At 43.7% G+C, this 25,530-nt stretch overlaps 1 protein-coding gene and 1 long non-coding RNA gene across 12 annotated transcripts in view; one reads left to right on the top strand and one right to left on the bottom strand.

Moving 5' to 3' along the window:
* Nucleotides 1-6,951: 6,951 nt before the first annotated feature.
* Nsun7 (NOP2/Sun RNA methyltransferase family member 7) overlaps nucleotides 6,952-25,530 on the top strand; it is a 62,600-nt gene continuing 44,021 nt past the window's right edge. For 4 of the 11 annotated variants that reach the window (XM_087583064.1, XM_087583066.1, XM_087583063.1 and 1 more), the window contains exons 1-4: nucleotides 6,952-7,461; nucleotides 7,742-8,158; nucleotides 10,543-10,601; nucleotides 11,058-11,188. In XM_087583064.1, coding sequence (XP_087439190.1) covers nucleotides 7,846-8,158; nucleotides 10,543-10,601; nucleotides 11,058-11,188 — 503 coding nt within the window. In that variant the 5' untranslated portion in view covers nucleotides 6,952-7,461; nucleotides 7,742-7,845. 11 annotated transcript variants of the gene reach the window in all.
* On the bottom strand, nucleotides 21,605-23,247 carry LOC148001328 (uncharacterized). Its single transcript, XR_015637427.1, has 2 exons — nucleotides 22,952-23,247; nucleotides 21,605-22,606 (listed from the first exon to the last, which is right to left on the bottom strand). It is a non-coding gene; the product is annotated as an uncharacterized LOC148001328 (long non-coding RNA).

The raw sequence follows: 25,530 nt of genomic DNA, 5'->3' as shown, positions 1-25,530 counted from the left end.
ACCATTTCACAATGTCGTCTGATCTCAGACGTGGTCACTGTGCTGCCCACCCCACACAGCTGCCTCCGCTCTGAGTCTCTGCTCGTTCTCTCCCTTCACCCTAGTGAAGGGATCCTCTTGCATCCATTCTCAGCCTCCCCTCATCTACCCTTGCTACAATTTGGAACGAGACACGTCATAGTCATAGCTTGCCTTTGCTTTCTGAGAACAGTTAATCCAGGGCAAACCCATGGGTCTTTGGATCCTCCTTCAGACCCATGGCCAGAATCCAGTAAAGGGTTCTTCCTATCTCCTACTGAGAGGTCACAAAAGTCACACAGCTTCGGACAGTGTGCCTTCTCCACTGGGATGACTACCTACCTACACATTTGGTCCCAGAGGGCTTTGAATGGAACCTGTTGTCCTTTCAAATGTTTAACTTTTGTTATGAATATAATTAGGAATGTATACATTAGTTAAAGGTCATCTGATCTTTAATCCAGAATTACAAATCAAAACAAAGCCAAGGCATTGAGACCTGCCATCCACCTACTGTACCCTCTGCTCAAGGTAAGTCAAGATCTCGAAGTACTTTGTATTTTGTTTTTCCTTCTGCACAGAGGAATTTCCAGGCACCTGAAGGGTAGGGCTGGGTGACTTTCCAGCACATATCCTTGCACCTTAGTGTGGGTAAAGCTCACGAGCGTGAGCATCGCTCGGTGTGAACAGAGCCCCGGTGTGACCTCTAGCACCAAAGGAAGAATGTGCAAATGTGTAAACGTCAAGAGGGTGCTATGTGTCTAGATCTCTTTTAGCGTTCTAAAACAGAATCTTCAGCTAAGGAATTACAGAGACCAGAATGAATTCTCTTTTGGTTTTTCAGTCACCAAAACTAATAGTCAACAAATTGATTAAACGTGACTCTGTAGTGGGGAAAAAAATGATGTTCATACACTAGAAAGAACTCACCTAAGAATGCCAGTAATGCCAACACTAGGGAGGCTGAGACAAGAGAATCTAGAGTTCAAGGCCAGACTAGACTAAAAAGCAGACCCCATCCTCGGAACAAAATAAAATAGACAAACAAAAGCCCACAACCCAACAGCAGCTGCAACAACAAAGTCCAGACAAGCAGTCAGGGGCGAGATAGACAGGGGGAGGGCAACGTTTCATGTTGAAGCAATGGGGATGGACCTCAGTAGACTTAGCAAGCCTGAATAACTGTGCTACTCACAGCCAGGGCCACACAGAGAGACTTTGTCTCAAAAACAAAACCAAAGAAACCAATACTTGTGCTGATTGGAGTTCAAGGAAACCTTTCCAGAGCTACAAGTGTTTAAAGCAATGTGGCAAAGGCATGTGGAACAAATACTGTGCCACCTTAGTGTGCTTAGATGCTGAGAAACTACATATCTTGAGATTTAATGGGGCGCCTGGTCAATTTTCTGGAAACCCAGTCCATTAAAAAAAAAAAAAATCAAAGACAACAATTTGCCAGCAGATGGCTCCCTGAATTCAGTTTATAATGAAACATATGTGTGGCCCTAGTTACAAATCTTATTGAGGATTTTTATTGTCTAATTTTGTTTTTCATGGGGTGGAGGAATAGAAAAATTTTTATAGTTCTATACAAATGTTAAATAGGCCTTCCCACCTTCATACCATGCTTCATGGTCCTCAGCTTTCATTGTCATTAACATACCTATTGGCACATACTTATGGAACTATTTATGTGCTAATTTTTTTATGTGTCTATGATGTATTTTGACCATGTGCAGCCTCTGTACCCCTCTCTTGTCTCCCTCTACTCTCTCCAGAACTCTTCCCTTCCTAATGTCTCCCTGATGGTTCGGTACATGTATATAATGTGTAATGACCAAATCAGGGTAACTAGGAATCCTATTGTTTTTTATCACTTACATTTGTAATCTGAGTCTCTCTTCTAGTTCTTCTCCAGTACATATATAGTATAAGCATATATATATATGCTTTGTTTATAGTATAGTCACCCTACTGTGCTGTAGAATCTGAAACACACCCTGTCTGTAACATAAAGTGATATGGTTCTGTCCATTTTGGTGCACATGGGAAGGTTTCATGTGATGTGACTGAAAGACCCCCAGAATGGGGAGAACCTCACTCAAGTCTCAGGATGACGCGACCCCCCAAGAACTCACACAAGACTGTCCTTGCTGTAATCACATGAGGTTTATTGATAGGAACCAGTGCACTGGGGTTGAGACTCATATCCCACGCAGAGGCACAGGAGTTCAACGACCAGTAGCTGGGAGAAGGGGTATTTAAAGGAAGAAGACACAACCCAAGGGGGCAGGGATGGGATGGTGTCATGTGAAAAATCGCAAGGAGAAGCTTCCTGTCTCTCAAGATTGCTTTTAAGATTGTAATCTAACTTTATGGTCAGCTAGTTCCTGGGAGAAGCTTTCTGTTACCTTTACTAGGTCGGGAATCAAGTAACTAAGGGCCTTATCTTTAAGCCCTTTTATCTAGTTTCTGGGAGAGCAGGCTCAGGAAATGTTACCTTTTACCTACTTGCAGGTCGAGAGCAGGGTCTGGAATTTGAGGTATTTAGGGCTCCTTAGGGGTGAGGTAGCATTTTTAAACTTCTGAATTTTTGGCTGCACTGCATGATCACATGTGTATCTGTGTGAGGGTCACTTTTCCTTTTGGGCTTTGTTCGCCTTTCTCTGTATCACATCTTTATTCAGCCACATGATCTTTAGACTTAAAGTTCAAGTGAAGAATAAATAATAACTTAATTTTTCATATTTCCTCTCCGTGGTTTAAATATATTTAAATGCTAGGGCAGTGTATAATAAGTCCTGACATTTCACAAGGGACTCCTGTGTCTATTAGATTGTACATGCTGAATATTAGAGCAAGGATCTTCATTAAATATCATATCTTACCTTTTTCATAAAGTGAATAAAATGCAGATGCTGGAATAGTTTGACTTTTTAAAACCAAAACGTACCCAGGAGATACAGCTCAGTGGGTCGAATGTTTGTCTGGCATGCATGAAGCTCTGGGTTTAATAGCCAGCCCTATATCAACGGGGTGTGATTGAACACCTGTAATTCCAGCATTTGGAAAGATGGAGGTTAGAAGTTCAAGGTCAACCTCAGCAACACACAAAGGTCAAGGCCAGCCTGGGCTACAGCAAACCCTGTCTCAAAAGAATAGAGAAAGGTAAGAGTACACCATGTACACCCTGGGCTACAGCAAACCCTGTCTCAAAAGAATAGAGAAGGGTGAGAGTACACCCTGTGGACCAGCGCTCCCAATGAGACCGTGGGTCAGTAGACTATTTAGACTTGCCACAATTAGCCTTGCTAAAGGAACACATTTTTAATTTATTGGGTTTTGTACATACAGGGAATCCTCTATACTACTCTGTTATGGTAATAACATAACCCCACAAACAATTTATTGGTATTTATCTTATACTTCTGTGTTCTGTGTTATCTCTTCCTTTTAACCCATGCTCTTAAAAATAAATCTGTGGAATATGTAAAAAAAAAAGGACAAAAAGTGCTGTACTGGAAGTTAGCCATGTGCTGGGCGTGGTACCTTAACCTCAGCGCTCAGGAGGCAGAGGCTGGATCTCTGTGAGTTCCAACCCAGCTGGAGCCACATGGTGAGACCCTGTCTCAAAACAAAAGCAAAAAGCAAGATGCTTTGCAGTGATGCAGATGACTGCAGACTTACAGGGGAGGGACACAGAAGGTTTCTGTGACAATGCCTACACACAGCCCGCTCACCCCCTCAAAAAAGTAGCAGCCTAGATGAGAAGCCATGAAAGAAAATGCTTAAAAATTACAAAGATGTGGGGCTGGGGATTTAGCTCAGTGGTAGAGCACTTGCCTAGCAAGCACAAGGCCCTGGGTTCGGTCCCCAGCTCCGAAAAAAAGAAAAAAAAATTACAAGGATGCAAAAGTGTAGCTCTCCACAGCTCATGGCTTCTGGTGGGAGTGGTGGTGGGGGGAGAGATCAGTGTTCTTTAAGGGGATGGCTACTAGGAGTTTGACATGCTCCAGTGAGTATACGGGCAACACGGATTTGAGTTGTTTTCCCTTCCTCTCCTCCTCCTCTCCTCCACCTCTTCCTCCCCTCCTCATCTTCCTCTTCCTTTCCTCCTCCACCTCTTCCTCCACCTCCTCCTCCCCTCCTCATCTTCCTCTTTCTCTCTTCTTCCTCCCCTCCTCCTCCTCCCCTCTTCCTCTTCTTCTTTTGGTGGAGGAGGTCACACAGGTGGAGGGGAGGACCTGGAAGGACTGGGAAGTAAACATAATTGTTGTGTATTATGTGACATTCCCAAATAATAAAAATCTTATATTGGAAAAGACAAATAATGCTCTTTTTTCAAGAATCAATAGTTGGTCCATCCTAATCTGGACCAGAGCATCCTAGAAACCCTGCCAGAGTTGTGCAAGGCCTGTTTGTTTTAGGCTTGTGCTGGCAGTACTTCTGAACAGGCCTGGGTGGGGGGTGGGGGGAAGAATCAATAGTAAGTTGAGGCCCAGTGTTTAAGATGCCCCATTTAAACCTTTGCATCTCACAGTCCTCCTGCCTTCTACAGCAAGCATTGGTGGAACTGGACATAGTTTTCTTCTTTTTAAAAATATTTTTAAAATGTATTTATTTTTATGTGCATGTTTTGCCTGTATGTATATCTGTATCAGGGCGTCAGATCTCCTGGAACTGGAGTTACAGACAGCTGCCATGTAATTGCTGGGAGTTGAACCTGGGTCTTCGGGAAGAGCAGCCAGTGCTCTTAACCACTGAGCCATCTCTCCAGCTCCTGGACATAGTTTTCTATGTCCATATTTAAAGCTTAAGCAAGTAATCAAATACTATATGGATAAATGATACTTGTAGTCTCAGTCAAATGCAAGGAATGTTAATATATAAGTATTTCAAAAATTGCACCTCCTGAGGGAAACCATTCTTTAATTTCCTTTAGCAGACAGAAAGCCCTAGTTGTCTACTTTTGAATTCTGTATCATCTCCACCTTAACGTTCTGATCATGTTACCGAGTGTGATTTAGACAAACACTACCTATTTTTATTACCCAACTTTCACAACTGCATGCATAGACTTATTGCTATGGTTACTTGTTAGTGCTGTACACTGAAACCTAATATGTTTTTCTGTAGCCTTCACTTCCAGTACAGCGAGTCCACAGAGAGGCTATAAGCCAGAAGAGCTAAGGACACAGGCTTATAATCATTTACACACGCGCTTAAAATATAGTAACCATGACTTTACTAACACAGCTACTTGCTTACGTTCTGCTTAGGGAGTCTGGCTTTTCTTATTCAATCTCGTTTTCAGCACAGCCGAGGGTCACCCACTGAACTACTATATAAAAAGAAGGTCCTCAAATAGTATTCTGAAAGACAATACTTAAAAGTTTACAACTACCTAGCGGCTCACATTCCCTGCAGGTTAGACTACACAGGAAACTACACAGGAAAACATACCATGACCTCCAAACGACCTTCCGTATTTGTAATCTCGGTGACCTTAGCATTTTGCTTAGCATCTTAGAAAAAGAGGTGTGTAATGATATGAAGATAAAGGTCTAGCAGAGATATTTTAGAGCGTGTGATTTGTATATAGAAAGAAGGGAGAAGGTCAATATAGGTATGTACACAGATATCCCTAATAAAAAAATAAAGGGTGCTAAAATCAGAGGTGCCCCACGATCACGTGTGACGGCAGGTCCCCCGTTCTGTCTGTATGTTTACCGCGTTTCTGTCAGTCACTACGAACACCCTTCCCTTACAGCAATAGTTCCCTTGAATTTCAGTTGGACTCGTTTCCCAGCCTTCGTTATTAAGCACGCTCTGTGACTAATTCTGGAGTGGAAACCAAGCAAAGTGACATGTGCATCTTTCTAGTCCTGTCCTTGGAAGGCATGGACGTGCTGTCTCCCTCCGCCTTCTGCCCTTTATCACTGTCTGCAAGTGGACTTGGGATGAGCCATCTCACACTAATTTGACAAAGACATAGATAGACCTTGGGTGAACCCTTAGGAGGAGCCTGGGTTCCTGATAACTGTGTAGTAGAGTCAGACCTACAAGATGCGAGTGAGGGCGGGGGCGGGGTAAGGGATGGGGATGATTAAGACAGGGTCTCACTGGCATGGCCTGGAACTCCCTATACAGACCATGCTGGGTGCTGAGATTAAAGGCCAATACCACCAAGCCAGTGCCAACTGGGTCCTGAGTATCAACTTTCTACTAGGTTCAAGCCCACTGTTATTTTGGATCTCTGGCTTAGCAAATAAATTTACATTCAGACACATGCAAATGTTGAAAAAGGCTGAGTTTCAAAGATTTTTTTGTAGAAGTTTACCAGGTAGACAAAAGGAGAGACTTTTCAAGGCAAAGAGAAACAATCCTCCTGGGAGTTCAAGCCTCTGATTGCAGCACAGAGGAGTTTGGAGTTGGGGGAGGGGGAGTAGAGGGAAGCGAGAGGAGGGGGGGTTGGAGGGGTGGAGGGGAAAAAAAGGAAACCACAATGGGAAGCAATAACACACACACACACACACACACATCTATAGATGGATGATAGATAGATGATAGATAGATGATAGATAGATAGATAGATAGATAGATAGATAGATAGATAGATAGATAGATAGATAGATTGATTGATAGATAGCAAGCAAAATCTTGAGTCCCATGCCCAAACTCAGAATCCCGGAGATGGGTCCAGCCATCTGCATTTCAATGGGGGCCTCAGGTGCCTGAGAGTTAAGCCGCAGAACTACACCATCTACTTCAAAATATCCCTAAGTGTTTAACGAAGGAAACCAAGCTTGAGTGCTCAGGAACCCTGGCCTGACTTCCAAGAGGGACTGAAGGGCTGTCACGAGTACAAGAAACTGGTGAAGAGTCACTTCTAGCAGATCCCACTCGGAAAGCCTGGAGCACAGCCCCACCCCCACCCCCGTTGCCATGGAGATCCGGGCACCCTGCCGCACCCGCTCACGCCTCTAGAAGACTTAGAGGAAATTTCGGTAGCCAGGGTCGAGTACGGACCCAGCTCCTGGCTTCCTGCTGCTGTACCCGCTAGGTTGGCTGCAAGAGCCCGGGGTGGTCGCGAGAAGCGTCCCCTCAGGGACCCAGAGCCTTCTTTGAGGGATCCCGAGAGCCGAGGGCCGGTCCTGAGCAGTGTCCCCCCGGAGCCCGAAGACGCGCTTGAGGAGGCAGCGTTTCCCTCAGGGACCCGAACGTAGCGGGCGCGGGCGCCGAGCGCTTTCCCCCACGCCCGAACCCCGCGGGTGGTGTGGCTGTACTTGAATTAAACGGCCTCCGCGGGCGGTCGCCTCCCGGGGCTCCCGAGGGCCTGGTTCTGCCTCCAGCGCCCCAAGTACAGAGGTTGCCGCGTCTTCAGCCCCAGAGCCCCGGGGAAACATCCCAACCTTAGAGAAGGGCGGATTCGCGGAGAAGGTGGTAGGACCTTTTTCCCTTGGATGCTGAGGGTGCGAGGCCAGGGGGACCTAGTGGGTCTGTCCTTAATGGGCTGTGGTGAAATTCACCCTGGGGGTGGGAGAGAGGGTGGGGGTGGGGTGGGAGGATCTCTAGTTGTTCCTTCCATCCCTGAGTGCAAGTTTTCCTTGCAGTTGGAAGTATGGGGTGTTCCGATGGGCTAGTAGTATATGCCGCAAGAAAGGGGCAATCAAGAGAGGTGCTGTAGAAAGAGATTTACCAAGGTAACCCTTTCTTTTCTCAGAGACCATGCTTAAGACTACAAGGATAGCAATCTCCCTGAACCACCTGAATTGAACCTGAAGCTTGAGTTATTGACATCAGGGGCAGTTGACATCAGAGGCAAACATGTTGGATCCGAACAGTGCAATGGACTTTTTTGACCAAGAAAATATGGAGGAGCTCTCCCAACTCGCTTCCCTAGAGATGTCAGGGGATTTAGTTTCCAAGAGAAAACCTTCAGCTGCGCTAGAAAAATCTAGCTATCCAGACTCCGTGTACGTTACGGCGGCAAACATTTTTCAGGGTATTCGAATCCAAAGGCCAGCAGACAAAGTCATCATAAATTACGGGGATGAACTCTTGCCGTCCTCCTGGACCCAGGCCGAGGAAGATTCTTTTCAGCGTTTGTCCTATGAGTTGGCTTTCAGTACCCTGAAGTGTGAGTAATACCGGTTTTGGAGGTTACCAGAGGCTGGGGGGTAGGGGATGGGGAGGCAGGCGAGTAGAGAGGGGGTAATGGGGCGAGAAAGCAAGGAAATTAATGGGATGCAGAACGTAGCCTAGCCCTTCAGACACACCATTTTTTAGTCGTGTGTGTATCTTTGGTGAATTACAACCGTTTAAAAATGAAGGATTCTAAGGGAAACTACAGAGTGTTACTGCACTTGTCAGATAGGTATAGTGAAGTCATGAAATGAACAGGAGTCAGCATGGTTGTCTAGGCCTGTAAGCCCAGCTGCTAAGTCTGGAGGATTTGCAGTTCCAAGTCAGGATGGGCTATAGAGCCAGACCCTTCTCAAAAAGGAAAACAACAACAACAACAACAACAACAACAACAACAACACACACACACACACACACACACACACACACACACACACACACACACACACACAAACATCAATGAAACCTAGACACAGTTCCATTAATGGGAAGAGTAGGAATTTCCACCTTAACCACTCGAACACTCCAGATGTAGCTCACTGTGTTCCTCTGTATGTCCACCTTGATTTTAAGTTCATGAGGCCTGACAAATTCAAGGGAGAGGGACGGCGGAGAGACAGAAGAAGAAAAGTACAGTCTTTAAACAGTGAATACTAGGACTAAGTCAACCCAATCAAGATTATTCAATTCTTAGCCAACAGCTTTAATTTGGAGTGCCATGTTTAAGTAGGTTTCTCCTTTCTAATTTGCCTCCAAAGTGCCAGACTCAAATTTCCACGGTTCCTTCATGGTAGTTAACTGCCAGCTCCCATGTGGAAGGGTCACTGTAGATAGGGCCTAACCAGATATTGCTACTACGAGGAGGGCTGTGTGTGTGTCTCTGTGTTTCTTTGTAGATTTTTTTTTTTTATTTTATTAATATGGGTATTGAGTTTCCTTCACTTGCCCAAAACTTAGAATACATTGGATAAAGCATAGCTTTAAATTGATACGTCAGAGTAAGAATGTTATATAACTTTAGATATCTAAAGTTAATTCGAAAGGCAGACAGAGGTGACTGTTTTTTGCAAGAGTCCTAAAAAACGAGAGTAACATTGGTGAAATCATGTACTGTTTTCCTTCATTCTGCCCCTGTGATTTTACAATGTCTCCAGTGGTCAACGTTTTATAGCCTGCACACCCCTTCCATGTCAGAAGTCTGTCACGCTTTTGGAAATTATAGTTTCTGTGTCAAAAACTGAGATTTTACTTATAAATGAAATTAGAGCATAACTGTCTCCAAAGTTGGTGGCTTGAATAGGTATAATGTTTCCCAAAAGATTTCCTGTGAGAATTATAGTCTCCACTCCAAAATTAGTCTTCTTCGATTTTCTCATTTCCCAAATAAAGACTGAAATCCAGTGTCTACAATACGTTAGGTTTTTTTTTCCCATGGATGTTGGATGAATTAAAGCTAGGGCTTCCTTTCTGTTTGCCTTATTAAAACATACATTATGCTTATAGTTGAAGTGTATCAAAAATACTCACAAACCTGGGGGTGGGGGTAGAAATTTGATTACCAGTTCCCACCAAGCACCTACGGAGTAGTTTTTCTGTTCTTTGCTGTTTGGATTACTGTCCTTACGCAGATCCTCACATGGCAACTCCTGTCATTTCGGTCTTGGATTAAATATCTCATCTGTGCCTTCGTTAGTGAGTTTTACCAGATACTTAAGTTACAATTATGTCTAATAAAGGAAGAGAAGAAGAGGAACATTTCCCATCATAAGGCTAACAAAAACCTTGATAACTAACACAAGGATGTTAAAATAAACTAACCTCTCTCATAAGCAGAACAAAAACTCAGAACAAAATATTAACAATACTTAATAATTAATACAACATGTCAGCAATACTTAAAACCGGAAAGAGAAAGGTTTAACATTTTAACTACTTTTATGTACATGGTTGTGCATACAGTGCCAATGGAGGCCAGAAGAGGGCACCAGATTCCCTTGGAAATAAAGTTACAGCCAGTTGTGAGCCACACTTTGGGTCCTGGGACTCAAACCAGGATCCTCTGGAAGGGCAACCAGCACTCTTAACTGCTCAGCCATTTCTCCAGCCCTACTGTTCAATATTACTAGTTATATCTTCTTTAATGTCTTTCAAAAGTCATAAATTAAAGACTAGAACTCCTTTATGATTACTTTAATTATTCAAATAGTGCTTTGAATCTGTGCAGAACCTGAACCCTGAAAGTGCAGGGTTCATGAAGACTCTAACGACTTACTATGATTTATTAGGAATTGAGGTGCATTTTACATGTGAAAGTAGTTTTACATTGCTTAGAAAGTGTGTTTCATATTTTGGGTAGCAGGCTTTTCCCTTGTCTTGCAGATCAAGATATTTTGGAAAGTATATTAATAGATACCGATATCTTCTCAAGTACCACAATCGTAAGTAAACAACGTTCAGAATTGGTCGGCCTCACTGTGTAGAGAAAGTATGCAGACTCCCTCAGACCTAAGTAATGCTCTGCATTATGTTGAGCCTTCTTTAAAACATGTGTTCCTTCCTACTTCTAAGACTTGCGTTTTGACCCCAGTCCTGTCGTTTTGACTCCTACATCTCAAACTGTCCTTTTTGAGAAGGTTTATCCTCTCACACTAGATACTTCTTTTGAAGACTTTCTCTATTTCTAAATCTAACCATACTGTGTAAAAAACAATCATGTTCCTATTCTGTTATGAAAAATAACTGAATAAAAAACACTGCTCTCATCCATATTCATGCTCATGCTTCGGGGGTCAAACCTAAGACTTCATTCACCTAGGCAAGCCTTCTACTCTGAGTTATATCTCAAACCCTGGGATATTGTTCATTTTTTCTTCATGTGTGTTTCCCCTTGGTAGCCAGATCAGTTGAACAGCCTTATCATTGTGATGCTGTATGATTTCCAAGATAGAAAATTTCAGCCCCGTGTCCTTCCCAATGACGCAGTGACCATACCAGAAGTTCAAGAAGTAGAGAACCTTCTTAACAGGTAAAAAGGATGCTCATGTGAGTCAGTGTTAGCACTTGGATTTATGAAACATCTATGGAGCATAACTTATACATGTGTCTCAAAAATGTATGGAAAAATATATGTGTTTGGAGTTCCTTGGCAAATAGTCATGGATGGTTTAAATATCTAACTTTAAATCACATTGTTGTTAGATGTTGAATTGCATGATCCAGTTTATAAACACATGGGACATCATTGAAAATGTCTAATAGTTTTAGTATATGGATAAGCTAAACTTAATTTGAAACAGCTACTTTTGTTTCCCTATTTGACGGCCTTAAAAACCATCTAACATATAACAAGTGAGAAATTCTAACGCTGTACAAGAATTCACTGGTCACACACGCTTTGGCACGGGAGCCTCTGCTCTCACACACACGTCGTGTGCACACGGTGACATCCAAGACAAATTCCAACCTATACCTAACACTTTATTGGATATTCTTTTGTGCCTCCAAAGCAAAATATCAGAAAGTAGGTAATTTATAAAGGACAGAAGCTTATTTCTGCTGGAAAGTCTGGGGGATCACGGCTGTGGCAGAAAAGAAGAACGGAAGAGTAGAAATTCAGATACCTTTTTTTTTTTTTTTTTTTTTGGTAGTGCTAAGGACTGAACTTAGGACCTTAGGCATGTTAGGAAAGAACTTTTTTGCTGAACTGCACTCCAGCTTCTACAAACCCTTCAATGATTGCACCCCTGGAAATGCAGGCATGTGTGAAGGCCAGAGCTGACTGCACCCCTGGAAATGCAGGCATGTGTGAAGGCCAGAGCTGACTGCACCCCTGGAAATGCAGGCATGTGTGAAGGCCAGAGCTGACTGTACCCCTGGAAATGCAGGCATGTGTGAAGGCCAGAGCTGACTGCACCCCTGGAAATGCAGGCATGTGTGAAGGCCAGAGCTGACTGCACCCCTGGAAATGCAGGCATGTGTGAAGGCCAGAGCTGACTGTACCCCTGGAAATGCAGGCATGTGTGAAGGCCAGAGCTGACTGCACCCCTGGAAATGCAGGCATGTGTGAAGGCCAGAGCTGACTGCACCCCTGGAAATGCAGGCATGTGTGAAGGCCAGAGCTGACTGTACCCCTGGAAATGCAGGCATGTGTGAAGGCCAGAGCTGACTGCACCCCTGGAAATGCAGGCATGTGTGAAGGCCAGAGCTGACTGCACCCCTGGAAATGCAGGCATGTGTGAAGGCCAGAGCTGACTGTACCCCTGGAAATGCAGGCATGTGTGAAGGCCAGAGCTGACTGCACCCCTGGAAATGCAGGCATGTGTGAAGGCCAGAGCTGACTGCACCCCTGGAAATGCAGGCATGTGTGAAGGCCAGAGCTGACTGTACCCCTGGAAATGCAGGCATGTGTGAAGGCCAGAGCTGACTGCACTCCTGGAAATGCAGGCATGTGTGAAGGCCAGAGCTGACTGCACCCCTGGAAATGCAGGCATGTGTGAAGGCCAGAGCTGACTGTACCCCTGGAAATGCAGGCATGTGTGAAGGCCAGAGCTGACTGCACTCCTGGAAATGCAGGCATGTGTGAGGGCCAGAGCTGCTTCTGGTGGTTGCTTCTCTTCTTCCACCATAGGATTTTAACAGTGGGTTTGGACTTTTTAAAGATTTATTTATTTATCTAATGTATATGAGTACACTGTCACTCTCTTCAGACACACCAGAAGAGGGCATCAGACCCCATTACAGGTGGTTGTGAGCCACCATGTGGTTGCTGGGAATTGAACTCAGGACCTCTGGACGAGCAGTCAGTGCTCTTAACCACTGGGCCATCTCTCCAGCCAACACCGTAGGATTTAAGAATCAAACTTTACACAGGGAGCCATGCCCAGCCTTTGTTATTATACTCTCTTTCGTTATGTTTTATTGATTATCGAACTCCAGGACTGAAGTGCAGCAACAGCAGTCTTGTACGAAGAACAGTCAGTAAGGGTTGTCAGTCCACCTAATGCTATACTTAGGGGAAATGCCAGCCATTTCATGTAAGTTCTTGAAGACCAAGATGGGGAGATTCAGGTAACAGAATAATAATCATTGCTGTTTTGAATGTTTGTCTCAGTTGGTGCTCTAAGAAGTTCTTTATGTAGTGACCTAATTAGTTGGTTATTATAAAGGAACCTATAATTTTATATGTGGGAAAACTGAAAGACAGGTTAAGGTATCTCCCTAATGTCACACAGAAAGGGAATTAGCCAGGATTCAAAACCAGGGATTCAGAATCTAGGCCCCATGCCCTACTGTAACTTGGTATACCACACCACTCTCTCCACAGCGTAGAGAGGTAGGCAGAGCCCATACCTATCATAGCCATGAGCTGTGGGATGGAGACGAGCAAAGCCATTATCTGTATGGACTCTGTACTAGTTAGGACCTAGCTCCCTTTCCCTGGTTTCTGTTGTTGTCTGGTTTTGGTTTTCTATTTATTTGTTTATTTTTGTTTTTCTTGGATATTTTATTTATTTACATTTCAAATGCTATCCTCCTTCCTGGTTTCCCCTCTGCAACCCCCCATCCTATCCTCCCTCCCCCTGCTTCTATGAAGGTGCTCTCCCACCCATCCACTACCACCCTCCCCACCCTGGCATTCTCCTACATGGGACATTGAGCCATCACAGGATCAAGAGCCTCTCCTCCTATTGATGCCCCACAAGGCCATCCTCTGATACATATGTGGCTGGAGTCATGGGTCCCCATGTGTACTCTTTGGTTGGTGCTTTAGTCCCTGGGAGCTCTGGGGTTGATATTGTTGTTCCTACGGGATTGCAAACCCCTTCAGCTCCTTCAGTTCTTTCTCTAATTCCTTCATTGGACTGTGCTCAGACCAATGGTTGGCTGCAAGTATTCTGCCTCTTATGTTTGTCAGGCTCAGGCAAGCCTCTCAGGAGACAGCTTTATTAGGCTCTTATCAGCAAACACCTCTTGGCATCTGCAATAGTGTCTGGGTTTGGTGTCTGTATATGGGATGAATCCCCAGGTGGGGCAGTTACTGGATGGCCTTTCCTTCAGTCTCTGCTCCATACTTTGTCTCTGTATTTTCTCCTATGAGTATTTTGTTCCCCCTTCTAAGACTGAAGGCCTTCCTTCTTCTTGAGTTTCATGTGGTCTGTGAATTGTATCTTGGGTATTCTGAGCTTTTGGGCTAATATCCACTTATCTATGAGTGCATACCATGTGTGTTCTTTAGTGTTTGGGTTACCTCACTCAGGATGATAATTTCTAGTTCTATCCATTTGCCTATGAATCTCATGAAGCCATTGTTTTAATAGCTGAGTAGTACTCCATTGTATAGATGTACATTTTCTGTATACATTCCTCTTTTGAAGGAGCTTCTGGCTATTATAAATAACGCTGCTCTGAACATAATAGAACTATGTTGGAGCATCTTTTAGGTATATGCCCAGGAGTGGTATAGCTGTATCCTCATGTAGAACTATGTCCAATTTTCTGAGGAACCTCCAGACTGATTTCCAGAGTGGTTGTACCAGCTTGCAATACTACCAGCAATGGAGAACTGTTTCTCTTTCTCCACATCCTGTTCAGCATCTGCTGTTACCTGAGTTTTTGATCTTAGCCATTCTGACTAGTGTGAGGTGGAATTTCAGGGTTGTTTTGATTTACATTTCCCTGATGACGTTGAACATTTCTTTAGGTGCTTCTTGGCCATTCAGTATTCCTCAGTTGAGAATTCTCTGTTTAACTCTGTACCCCATTTTTAATAGGGTAATTTGGTTCTCTGGAGTTTAACTTCTTGAATTCTTTGTATATATTGGATATTAGCCCTCTATCAGATGTAGGATTGGTAAAGATCTTTCCCAAGTCTGCTGGTTGCCGTTTTGTCCTATTGACAGTGTCCTTTGCCTAATAGAAGCTTTGCAATTTTATGAGGTTCCATTTGTCAATTGTTAATTTTAGAGCATAAGCCATTGGTGTTCTGTTCAGGAAAATTTCCCCAGTGCTCATGTGTTCGAGGCTCTTCCCCACTTCTTCTTCTGTTAGTTTGAGTGTATCTGGTTTTTTTTTTAAGATCCAATTGATAAGATATAATTGCCCACTTAAACATACAAAGCCCATCCATCCCTTAGGAACATTGATAACAACCTGTAAACACACAGAATGAGATCTTTATGTCAGCCTCCGTTGTCCTGCCACAACCTCTCCCCTTCTCTCTCCCTCCTATCTCTTCCTTACCATTCCAGTCCCCCTCCTTCAAACTACTCTCCCGCCCATCCATCCTTCTCGTCCAATGACAGGCCTCCTTCTATCCTGTACCTGCCCTCACCTGTATTTTACAAATTCAGTGGGGAGGTTTCGGTGAAGTCACCTGATTCCTGAGTATGTGACTAGGCAGCTGTCCTTGGGGCAGTGGAATTAGCATCAAAATACAGATAACTCCAGGGCAAACCACAACATTTCCCCCTTTTTGTCCAGTTAAAAAAGCCTTTTCACTATATATAAATTGAGTACAATTATTTCCATTCTGCAATTTATAAAACATGTGATATACTCAACACCCAGTCCATCACTATATCAGTTAAAAAGAAGCCTAACATGGCTCCAGAATTGAGAGGTTGTAGAGACAAATCTCCGCTAGCACAGTCCCCTGTTAGCAACATGTGAGTGCAAGTCTTTAGCCTTCTGGCCCAAAATCAACTGACAGACTCTTGAAATGCAGATTTTGAAGGGCTGATCACCCTGTCTTGGCAGAGTTTATCAGTCAATTATTCTGCATAATTTGTCCTTTTCTGGACAGTATTAGTCTGCAGATGAAACAGGTAGTTTTGTACAGTGGCTGCCTAGCCACAAAGTATTGCCTTACCTGGAGGTAGAGATGTTCACATTCTTCATTAAATCCACCAAAGGGTAACTGTTAGGAGCAGATATGTCTCAACAAAAGATAAATAACTTTAAATCTCAAATTTTGTGGATTTCTGGCGTTTTTTAAAACCATCTACCTATATAAGACAATCTGTACTGTTGTCTTTTTTTTTTTTTTTTTCTTTTTTTCGGAGCTGGGGACCGAACCCAGGACCTTGCGCTTGCTAGGCAAGCGCTCTACCGCTGAGCTAAATCCCTAACCCCTGTTGTCTTTATATCTTAATAATATCTTGAAAGTACTCTCACAAAGTCAGCAATATATTTGCCATTTAGCCTTTAACTCACATGTGTAATCAACTCAGAAGTTTGTAATGACATTAATAGAAGGACTGGCTCTAAACCTTGTGCTTTTAAACTTTTTTGACAAATAAATTCTATTCCAAAGCAAATATATGATTTTAGCTTAGTTACAAAATGAGATTATGACTGTACAACTCAATCTAGCTAATTCCTCCCTGTTAAATTACATCCATTTCTAAATTCCTCATAAAAACAACTTTAGAATAACCACTTTCAGCCCCCCAAAGTAGAGAATTGGGGCAACGACTCCTTTATAACTTCTTCAAGCTGTACATGGGCGTTGAGAAATCCTTGGGTGTAGGGGATAGGAAGAATGAAGCAAATGCCGTAGCCGATGTGTCCTGACTGGACCCAGCTGAAAGTCCTTGAGACCAGGAATCCAAGTAGGCACACTCTGTAAAATACAACTCTCAAGACAAAAGTTTAGAATCTCTCTTTTTGTTTGATCCTCTTGAATTAATTTTTTCAGGCGGTCTACCTCTATCAAATCTGATCAGTAAGACTCTGTGAGGTTTCCAGAGCCTAATCACTCTTTTTAAAAACACAAAGACAAAATCTTTCTTCCAAAATACTTTGTTCCTTAGACTGAAACCAGAAAAGCTTGTATCTTGCACTCTCTCCCAGAGTAATAATATAACCATAAAACTCAAAGTCAAACCCATCATGAAGACTAAACAATTTTTTAAAAAGGAAGTAAGCTAAACAATGAGCCTGATAGGCTTTTGTATTCTGTGATATCAGGAAATTAACCCAAAATTCCCGTGGAGCCCACGTTAAGAGAATTCAAGCCTCCTGTTGTAAATATCAAAAGTAACCACAAACCCTCGCTAGCCGGCATTAACGAGCCATATGGCCTTTAGCGGGGTAATTCATAAAACAAACCAAATACTTTCTATCAATTACGATATCAATAAGCAACATATCAAACCAGAACTTTAGCCCAAAATATATCCATCTGTTAAGCTCTCTACCCGGAGCCACAGATTTTTCTTTATCCTTAATAACTTCTATAATATATGTCTGCATTCACTCTGCCTGGTGTTAACAGACATTCATCACAACTCTCTACTTGGAGGTAGTGACTAATTTTTCCCTATCTATGTTCTGAACCATGGATGAAAAGCCCCATCTGATTCAGGTAATCTCTTTACTCTCTTCTTTCTAAAAACAAACTTAATCACCTTTTAATAATACCTGTAATTAAGAAGTAGCTTGTCTAACTAGGATTTCAACCCAAAATTCCTGTTGAGCCCACATTAAAAAGAATATGAGTGTCCTGAAAGACTTTCTAAACAACTTTCTTTAAAAAGCAGCTTTAATCTCCAACTTTCTGAGCTGCCATTACTTATCACACAGCAGGGGACCTACAACCTGCCAGCCCAGGCTACTTCCCTGTTTCTTTGTTAAATCCCCCCCCCCCTCGCTTGAGATATCACATGACTTAACATGGCGCTGGCCTCCTCTTAGAAAATAAAAACTTTCTCTCAACTCTTAGGATTACTAGTGGATTCTTGCCCATCACATTGGTTCGCCATCTGTTGTTGTAAAAATATAAAAAATAAAAAAAGTATTGGTGTCTTTTACCTCACTAGGTCCAGCACCGCGGTGCCCCAAGATATCTGCTAGATATCTTGGCAGAAACACATCCCAACTCCTAGGCGGCCCAGTGTCTCCTGCCGTCGCACACTTTCCTACATTCAAACCATCACATAAAAGAACACACAACAAAATAATCTCAGATCCAATTGATAAGATATAATTGCCCACTTAAACATACAAAGCCCGGTACCATCTATCCCTTAGGAACATTGATAACAACCTGTAAATACACAGAGCGAGATCTTTACCTCAGCCTCCATTGTCCTGCCACGGCTTCTGAGTGTATCTGGTTTTATGTGGAGGTCCTTGATCCACTTGGATTGAGCTTTGAACAAGGAGATAAGAATGGATCAATTTGCATTCTTCTACATGTTGACCTGCCAGTTGAACCAACACCATTTGTGGAAAATGCTATCTTTTTTCCACTGGATGTTTTTAGCTCCTTTGTCAAAGATCAAGTGACCATAGATAGGCCTGTGGGTTCATTTCTGGGTCTTCAATTCTATTCCACTGGTCTATCTGTCTGTCTCTGTACCAATACCATGCAGTTTTTATCATGACTTCTCTGTCATACATCTTGAGGTCAGGGATAGTGATTCTCCCAGAAGTTCTTTTATTGTTGAGAATAGTTTTTGTTATCCTGGGTTTTTTTTTTTATTCCAAATAAATTTGCAAATTGCTCTAACTCTATGAAAAATTGAGTTGGAATTTTGATAGGAATTGCTTTCGGCAAGATGGCCATTTTTACTATAGTAATCCTGCCGATCCACGAGCATGGGAGATCTTTCCATCTTCTGAGATCTTCTTTGATTTCTTTCTTCAGAGACTTGAAGTTCTTATCATACAGATCTTTCACTTGCTTGGTTAGAGTCACACCAAGGTATTTTATGTTGTTTGTGACTATTGTGAAGGGTGTCACTTCCCTAATTTCTTTCTCAGTCTGTTTATTCTTTGAGTAGAGGAAGGCTACTGATTTGTTTGAGTTAATTTTATATCCAGCCACTTTGCTGATGTTGTTTATCAGGTTTAGGAATTCTCTGGTCTGAACTTTTGGGGTCAGTTAAGTACACTATCATATCATCTGCAAATAGTGATATTTTGACTTCTTCCTTTCCAATTTATATCCCTTTGACTTCCTTTTATTGTCTAATTGCTCTGGCTAGGACTTCAAGTACTATCTGAATAGGTAGGGAGAGAGTGGACAGCCTTGTCTAGTCCCTGATTTTAGTGGGATTGCTTCAAGTTTCTCTCCATTGGCTACTGGTTTGCTATATATTGCTTTTACTATGTTTAGGCATGGGCCTTGAATTCCTGATCTTTCCAAGACTTTTATCATGAAGGGGTGTTGAATTTTGTCAAATGCCTTCTAAGCATCTAATAGGATGATCATGTGTTTTTCTTTGAGTTTTTTTATATAGTGGATTATGATGATGGATTTCTTTATATTGAAACATTCTTGCATCCATGGGATGAAGCCTACTTGAACATGATGGATGATAGTTTTGATGTGTTCTTGGATTCAGTTTAGAGAATTATAATGAGTATTTTGCATTGATATTCATAAGCAAAATTGGTCTGAAGTTCTCTTTCTTTGGTCTATGTGTGATTTAGGTTTAAGCACCATCGTGGTTTCATAGAACAAGTTGGGTAATGTTTCTTCCATTTCTATTTTGTGGAATAGTTTGAAGAGTATTGGTATTATGTCTTCTTTGAAGGTCTGATATAATTCTGCACTAAACCTATCTGGTTGTGGGCTTTGTTTGTTTGTTTGTTTTGTTTTGTTTGTTTGTTTTTTGGTTGGGAGACTTTTAATGGCTGCTTCTATTTCTTTAGGGGTCATGGGACTGTTTAGATGGTTTATCTGATCCTGATTTAACTTTGGTACCTGGTTATCTGTCTAGAAGATTGTCTATTTCCTCCAGATTTTCTAGTTTTTCTGAGTAAAGGCTTTTGTAGTAGGATCTGATAATTTTTTGAATTTCCTGTTTCTGTTGTTATATCTCCCTTATCATTTATGATTTTGTTAATTTGCATACTGTTTGTGCCCTCTGGTTAGTCTGACTATGGGTTTATCTCAAACCCTTTTGATTTTTTCAAAGAACCAGCTCCTGGTTTTGTTGATTCTTTGTACAGTTCTTTTTGTTTCTACTTGGCTGATTTCAGCCCTGGGTTTTGATTATTTACTGCTGTCTACTCCTCTGGGTGTATTTGCTACTTTTTATTCTATTTCAGGTGTGCTGTCAAGCTGCTAGTGTATGCTCTCTCCAGTTTCTTTTTGGAAGCACTCAGAGCTATGAGTTTTCCTCTTAGCACTGCTTTCATTGTGTCCCATAAGTGTTGGTATGTTGTGCCTTCATTTTCATTAAATTCTAAAAAGTCTTTAATTTCTTTCTTGACCAAGTTATCATTGAGCTTCCATGTGTATGTGAGCTTTCTGTCGTTTTTGTTGTTATTGAAGACCAGCCTTAGTCTGTGGTGATCTGATAGGATGCATGTTATTATTTCAATCTTCTTGTATCTGTTTTGTGGCTGATTAATGGTCAATTTTGGAGAAGGTACCATGAGGTGCTGAGGTGGTGGTTTCTTTTGTAAAACCACCTCACTGTCCATATCAGTATTGAACCAGCTGCTTTCCAGGTGCACATACAGGACAGATTCAGAGACTGATGCAGCAGCATGCTATGGAGTAGCCTTGACTTCTTGTGCTTTGCTGGGTCTCTCTTTGATATAGTCTGGCATTAAGAAATTCTTATGGCCATCACAATGTCGTCTCAAACTGGCTAGTGGGAGCTCAGGTTAGCTGAGTTATCTAGGAAAGCCACAACACTCCAAGAAAGACTAGTATGTGATCTCATTAGCAACAGAGTAGGTGACAACACTAGCCAAGGCCTGGCTTATGAAGCCAGAGAGATCAGAAGGTATCACTGCTTAATTAAGGACTTCTGAACCCCATGTTTCCTTTTCCTCACAATATACAGCATCCTCCTTTGGGCCATGACACAGATCTGATTGCATTGCTACCAATATGCCCTATACCCCCACCCCAGGATTACATAAACCAGGTCTAGTGGTACACGCCTGTAATCCCAGTCCATGGGAAAATGAGGCAGAAGGACTGTATGTGTCAGGCCAGCATGGCCTATACAATGAGACCCTGTTCTTTAAAACCTTCATAAAATGCAAGCCGTATCCAATATTATTTATATTATATTATTTATATTTATATATTTATATTATGCACAACTCACAGTACACACTGTAAGCAATGCCTGCATTTAATAATTGAGTTGCAGAGAACAGCAGAGCCATACAGAAAAATATATGTGTGAAGATAAAGATATATGGGGTCAGGAGAGGTGACTCAGTGTTAAGAGCACACATACTGCTCTTACAGAGGACCTGAATTTGGTTCCCAGTACCCACTTTGATGGCTCAGAGGATCTGATGTCATCTTCTGACCTCTGCCAGGTGGCATGCATATGCACAAATGCCCCCTTCTCAAACACAATACAAATAACTAAACTATTTAAAGTCTTTTTTGAAAAGCTCTCAGGGAGAACTTTCCCTCGGGATGGAGACCCTCCAACTTTAAAGACCAGACCGAGACACCACAGGATGCAATCAGCAAGAGGATTTGGTTTATTGTCGGGATACACAGGCACAGGCACCTGTGGGCGCTTCAGTCACTCGGGGGACTGGCGCGCCCCACGGAACCAAGGATGGGCTTTTATAGGATTTTGGGGAGCAGAAGCAAGCATACAGAAGCAGATGCATGGTTACAGGGATATAATTGGTGGATTCTAATATGGCAAGGGTTTAGCCCGGGGGCAAGTTTCCTAGCTACCTTCTTGAAACATAACGGCTGACTCGGCCCCCCAAGGGTTCAGCCCGGGGGCAAGTTTCTTAGCTACCTTCTTGGAACATAACGACTGACTCGGCCCCCCACCAGGGTGTGGGACCTCTCCTGGGGCTTTTTTTCATTGTCAGGTGCTCAACCGAAGTCGTCCTGTTGCCAGGCCTTCAACCAAACATATCTTGCTTGGCAGCCGCTGTGTACTCAGTGTTCTAACCTTTCCCTGAACCAGTCATCTTAAGTACAGCCTTGCAAAATGGCGTTACTGCTGCTAAGCTGGGGTCTTTCATTCCCCCATTTTTTTGCTAACTTAGAGTGAAATCTTTCACTCGACTTGGTCAAGAAATTTCTGTCTGGTGGGGGCTTATTCCCCCACTGACTCTAGGCCACAAAAGGGCTAGGAGGAGCCACGTAGGAGTTTTAACTTTAAGGTTTGGAGTGCGCTGAACTCTCCATGTCTGGGGTGTAGTGTTGTGATTAGTCAATTCCTCAGACCGGACTGCCTTGACGTGTGGTGTGTGGATCTAAGCCGAGACTCCGTCTACCTTTAGGGCGGTCGGGGTAGTCAGGAGGACGGTGTAGGGTCCTTTTCACCGTGGCTCGAGATTCTTGGTCTGGTGTCTGTGTACCCACACGGTGTCTCCAATCTGGAACGGGTGTGGCACCACCGGATGCTCAAGCTTGTCCTGGTAAGCAGCGGCCAAAGGTCCCCAGACGTCTCTCTGCACAATCTGTAGGGCCTGTAAATGGGCCCTCAGAGAAGGGCTGTCAGCAAAATCAGCAATGTTTGAATCAAAGAAATGGACAAATGGGGGTGGTGTTCCATACATTATTTTAAAAGGAGTTAGACCATGGGGGCCCGGGGTATTCCGGGCCCGATATAGAACTAGGGGAAGGAGGGCCACCCAATCCTTTGAGCCAGTTGTAAGCGTAAGTTTGGATAAAGTCTCCTTAATTGTTCTATTCATGTGTTCTACCTGACCTGAACTCTGGGGTCTATAGGCACAATGTAATTTCCAATCAATCTCCAGCAATTTGGCCACCAACTGACTTACTTGGGAGACGAAAGCGGGCCCGTTGTCCGACCCCAACGCTTGAGGCATGTCATACCTGGGAAAGATTTCCTCGAGGAGCTTCTTGGTGACCATTTTTGTAGTCTCGTGCTTTGTGGGGAAGGCTTCGACCCATCCTGAGAAGGTGTCTATAAACACTAGGAGATACTTGTATATATACCTGGTTTAATTTCAGTAAAATCAATTTCCCAATGGATGTCGGGACGGTGTCCCCTAGGACGAACTCCTTGTCCAATCATGGTCCTTCCCAGGTTAACCTGAGCGCACGCTTTGTAACTCTCAGTCACCTTTTGTATCGCTTTGTCCCAATTCAAAAAAAAACACAGATTTATCTCTTCTCGATCTAGTAAGGTTTTCATCTTCTTAAACCCCAAATGGGTTAATTTATGTAAAAAGGAGATCAATTCAAAAGTCCTTTGTAGACCCACTGTTTTAGTTGAGGGTGGTAGATGGCCCCCATTTTTTTAGGAGCTCTATGTCCTCATGGGCGTAAACCCAACTGGTTTGTCCCACTGGTGGGGGCGTGGGTTGGTCTGGGCTATTTAAGGGCAAGATTTGTTTGCTCATGGCCGCTTCTCGCGCCGTGGCATCGGCCAGCCGGTTTCCTCGTGCCTCTGGGTTGTGCCCTTTCTGGTGTCCTGGACAATACATAATACTCAGTCTTTTGGGCAAGAATAGGGCTTCTAAGAGGGCCAGAATTTTAGCCATATCTTTACCTTCAGATGTGAGCAGCCCCCACCTCCGGTAGATCTCCCCGTGGATGTGTTTCGTGGCAAAGGCATAACGGCTGTCTGTATATATATTTAGCCTCTTACCTTTTGCCATCTTGAGCGCCTGAGTCAAGGCGATGAGTTCAGCCCGTTGTGCGGAGGTACCAGCAGGCAGGGCTTTCGCCCAAATCACTTTGTCCTCCGTAGTGACCGCAGCTCCAGCCTTTCGCTCTCCCTCTGCCAAGAAGCTGTTGTCATCCGTGTACCATGTGTGGTCAGCATTCTGAAGAGGCTGGTCCGATAGGTCCGGCCTGGTTCCATGTACTTCTGCGAGGATTTGTAGGCAGTCATGCTGTTTTGCCTCCTCTGGTAGAGGAAGCAAGGTGGCAGGATTGAGGGCGACTACGGGCCCAAACTGAACCCGTTCTGCATCCAGTAACAAGGCTTGGTGCGAGAATTAGAGAGCCAGCGGTCTGGGGGCTGCTTTACCAAGGCCTCCACTGCGTGGGGTGCTAGGATGGTGAGTGGCTGTCCCAAAGTCAATTTTCTAGCGTCCTTGATCAGGACAGCAATAGCAGCCACCATCTTTAGGCACGGTGGCCAGCCGGAGGCCACAGGGTCCAATTTCTTAGACAGGTAGGCCACAGGGCGTTTTCAGGGTCCCAACCTTTGTGTTAGGACCCCTTTAGCATATACCCCTGTTTCTCATCGATGAACAGTTACTGAGCAAATTGCAAGGGTTTGGAACAGTCGGATGAATATCTTTTATCCTCTTGTTGACCTTTCTCAAGTCTTGTATTGGCCTATAATCTCCAGTGCCGGGTTTTTTAACAGGCAGAAGAGGCGTATTCTAAGGCGACCGGCAGGGGACTAGGATGCCTTGATCCAGAAGCCTCATAATGTGAGGCCTTATACCTTGATAAGCTTTATGTGACAGGGGGTATTGTTTTATGGAGACTGGAGTTGTAATTAAGGGGGGCTGTTGGAGCGCCAACCCCATCCCACCAGTCTCTGCCCAAGCCAGTGTCCTGTCCCGGTTCATAGGGTTAGAACTTGAAGGGGAGTTCCGTGGGGGCCAGTTATTTGGGCCCCTCCTTCCTCAAAATGAATTTGTGCTTTTAGTTTGGTGAGCAGGTCACGGCCCAGCAGAGGGTACGGGCAGTCCGGAACATGTAAGAAGGAATGGGTCACCTTACCAGTAGCCAGCTGAACCCGGCGGTCCATAGTCCATCGGTATTGTTTCTCACCAGTAGCTCTTTGTACCCAGGCCGTCCGGTCGCTGAGTTGTCCTGAAGCTTGGGTGAGGACTGAATGCTGGGCTCCTGTGTCTACCAGGAAAGTAACCGGCTGCCCCCCAACTTTAAGCGTTACCCTGGGCTCGGGGGGGGGGGGGCTCCTGGCCCTGACCTCCCTAATCTTTATCTAGAGCCAAGAGGGAGGTTTGTGGTCGAGGCTTTCGGGGTCCGCCAGGCTTCTTGGGGCACTCTCTGGCCCAGTGCCCTTTCTCTTTGTAATAGGCACATTGATCTTTATCCAGCTTCAGCCCCTTTCGAGCTCCCCCCTATCTCCCTTCCTTTCTTGGCCCTGTACTACGGTGGCCAAGATTCGACTCAATTCTTTGTTTTTTTTTTTTATCTCTCTCTTATTAAAAATCTTTTCAGCTTCTTTAAGTAAATCCTGTAATGTATAGCCCTGTAAATTTTCTAACCTCTGTAACTTAGTCCTGATATCTGGAGCAGCCTGCCAGATGAAGGACATAGAGACACTCGTCATTTGTCCTGGGTCATCTGGGTCATAGGGAGTGTACATACGGTAGGCCTCCTTAAGTCTCTCTAGAAAGGCGGAGGGAGTTTCCCCTGTTTCCTGTAATACCTGTTTTACCTGAGCCAAATTAGTAGGGCGTCGT

The sequence above is a fragment of the Rattus norvegicus genome, chromosome 14, assembly GCF_021556685.1.
Source record: "Rattus norvegicus strain SHRSP/BbbUtx chromosome 14, alternate assembly SHRSP_T2T, whole genome shotgun sequence".
Lineage (NCBI taxonomy): Eukaryota > Metazoa > Chordata > Mammalia > Rodentia > Muridae > Rattus > Rattus norvegicus.
Note: the sequence above shows the minus strand (reverse complement) of the source record. Positions and strands in the feature narration are given on the sequence as shown.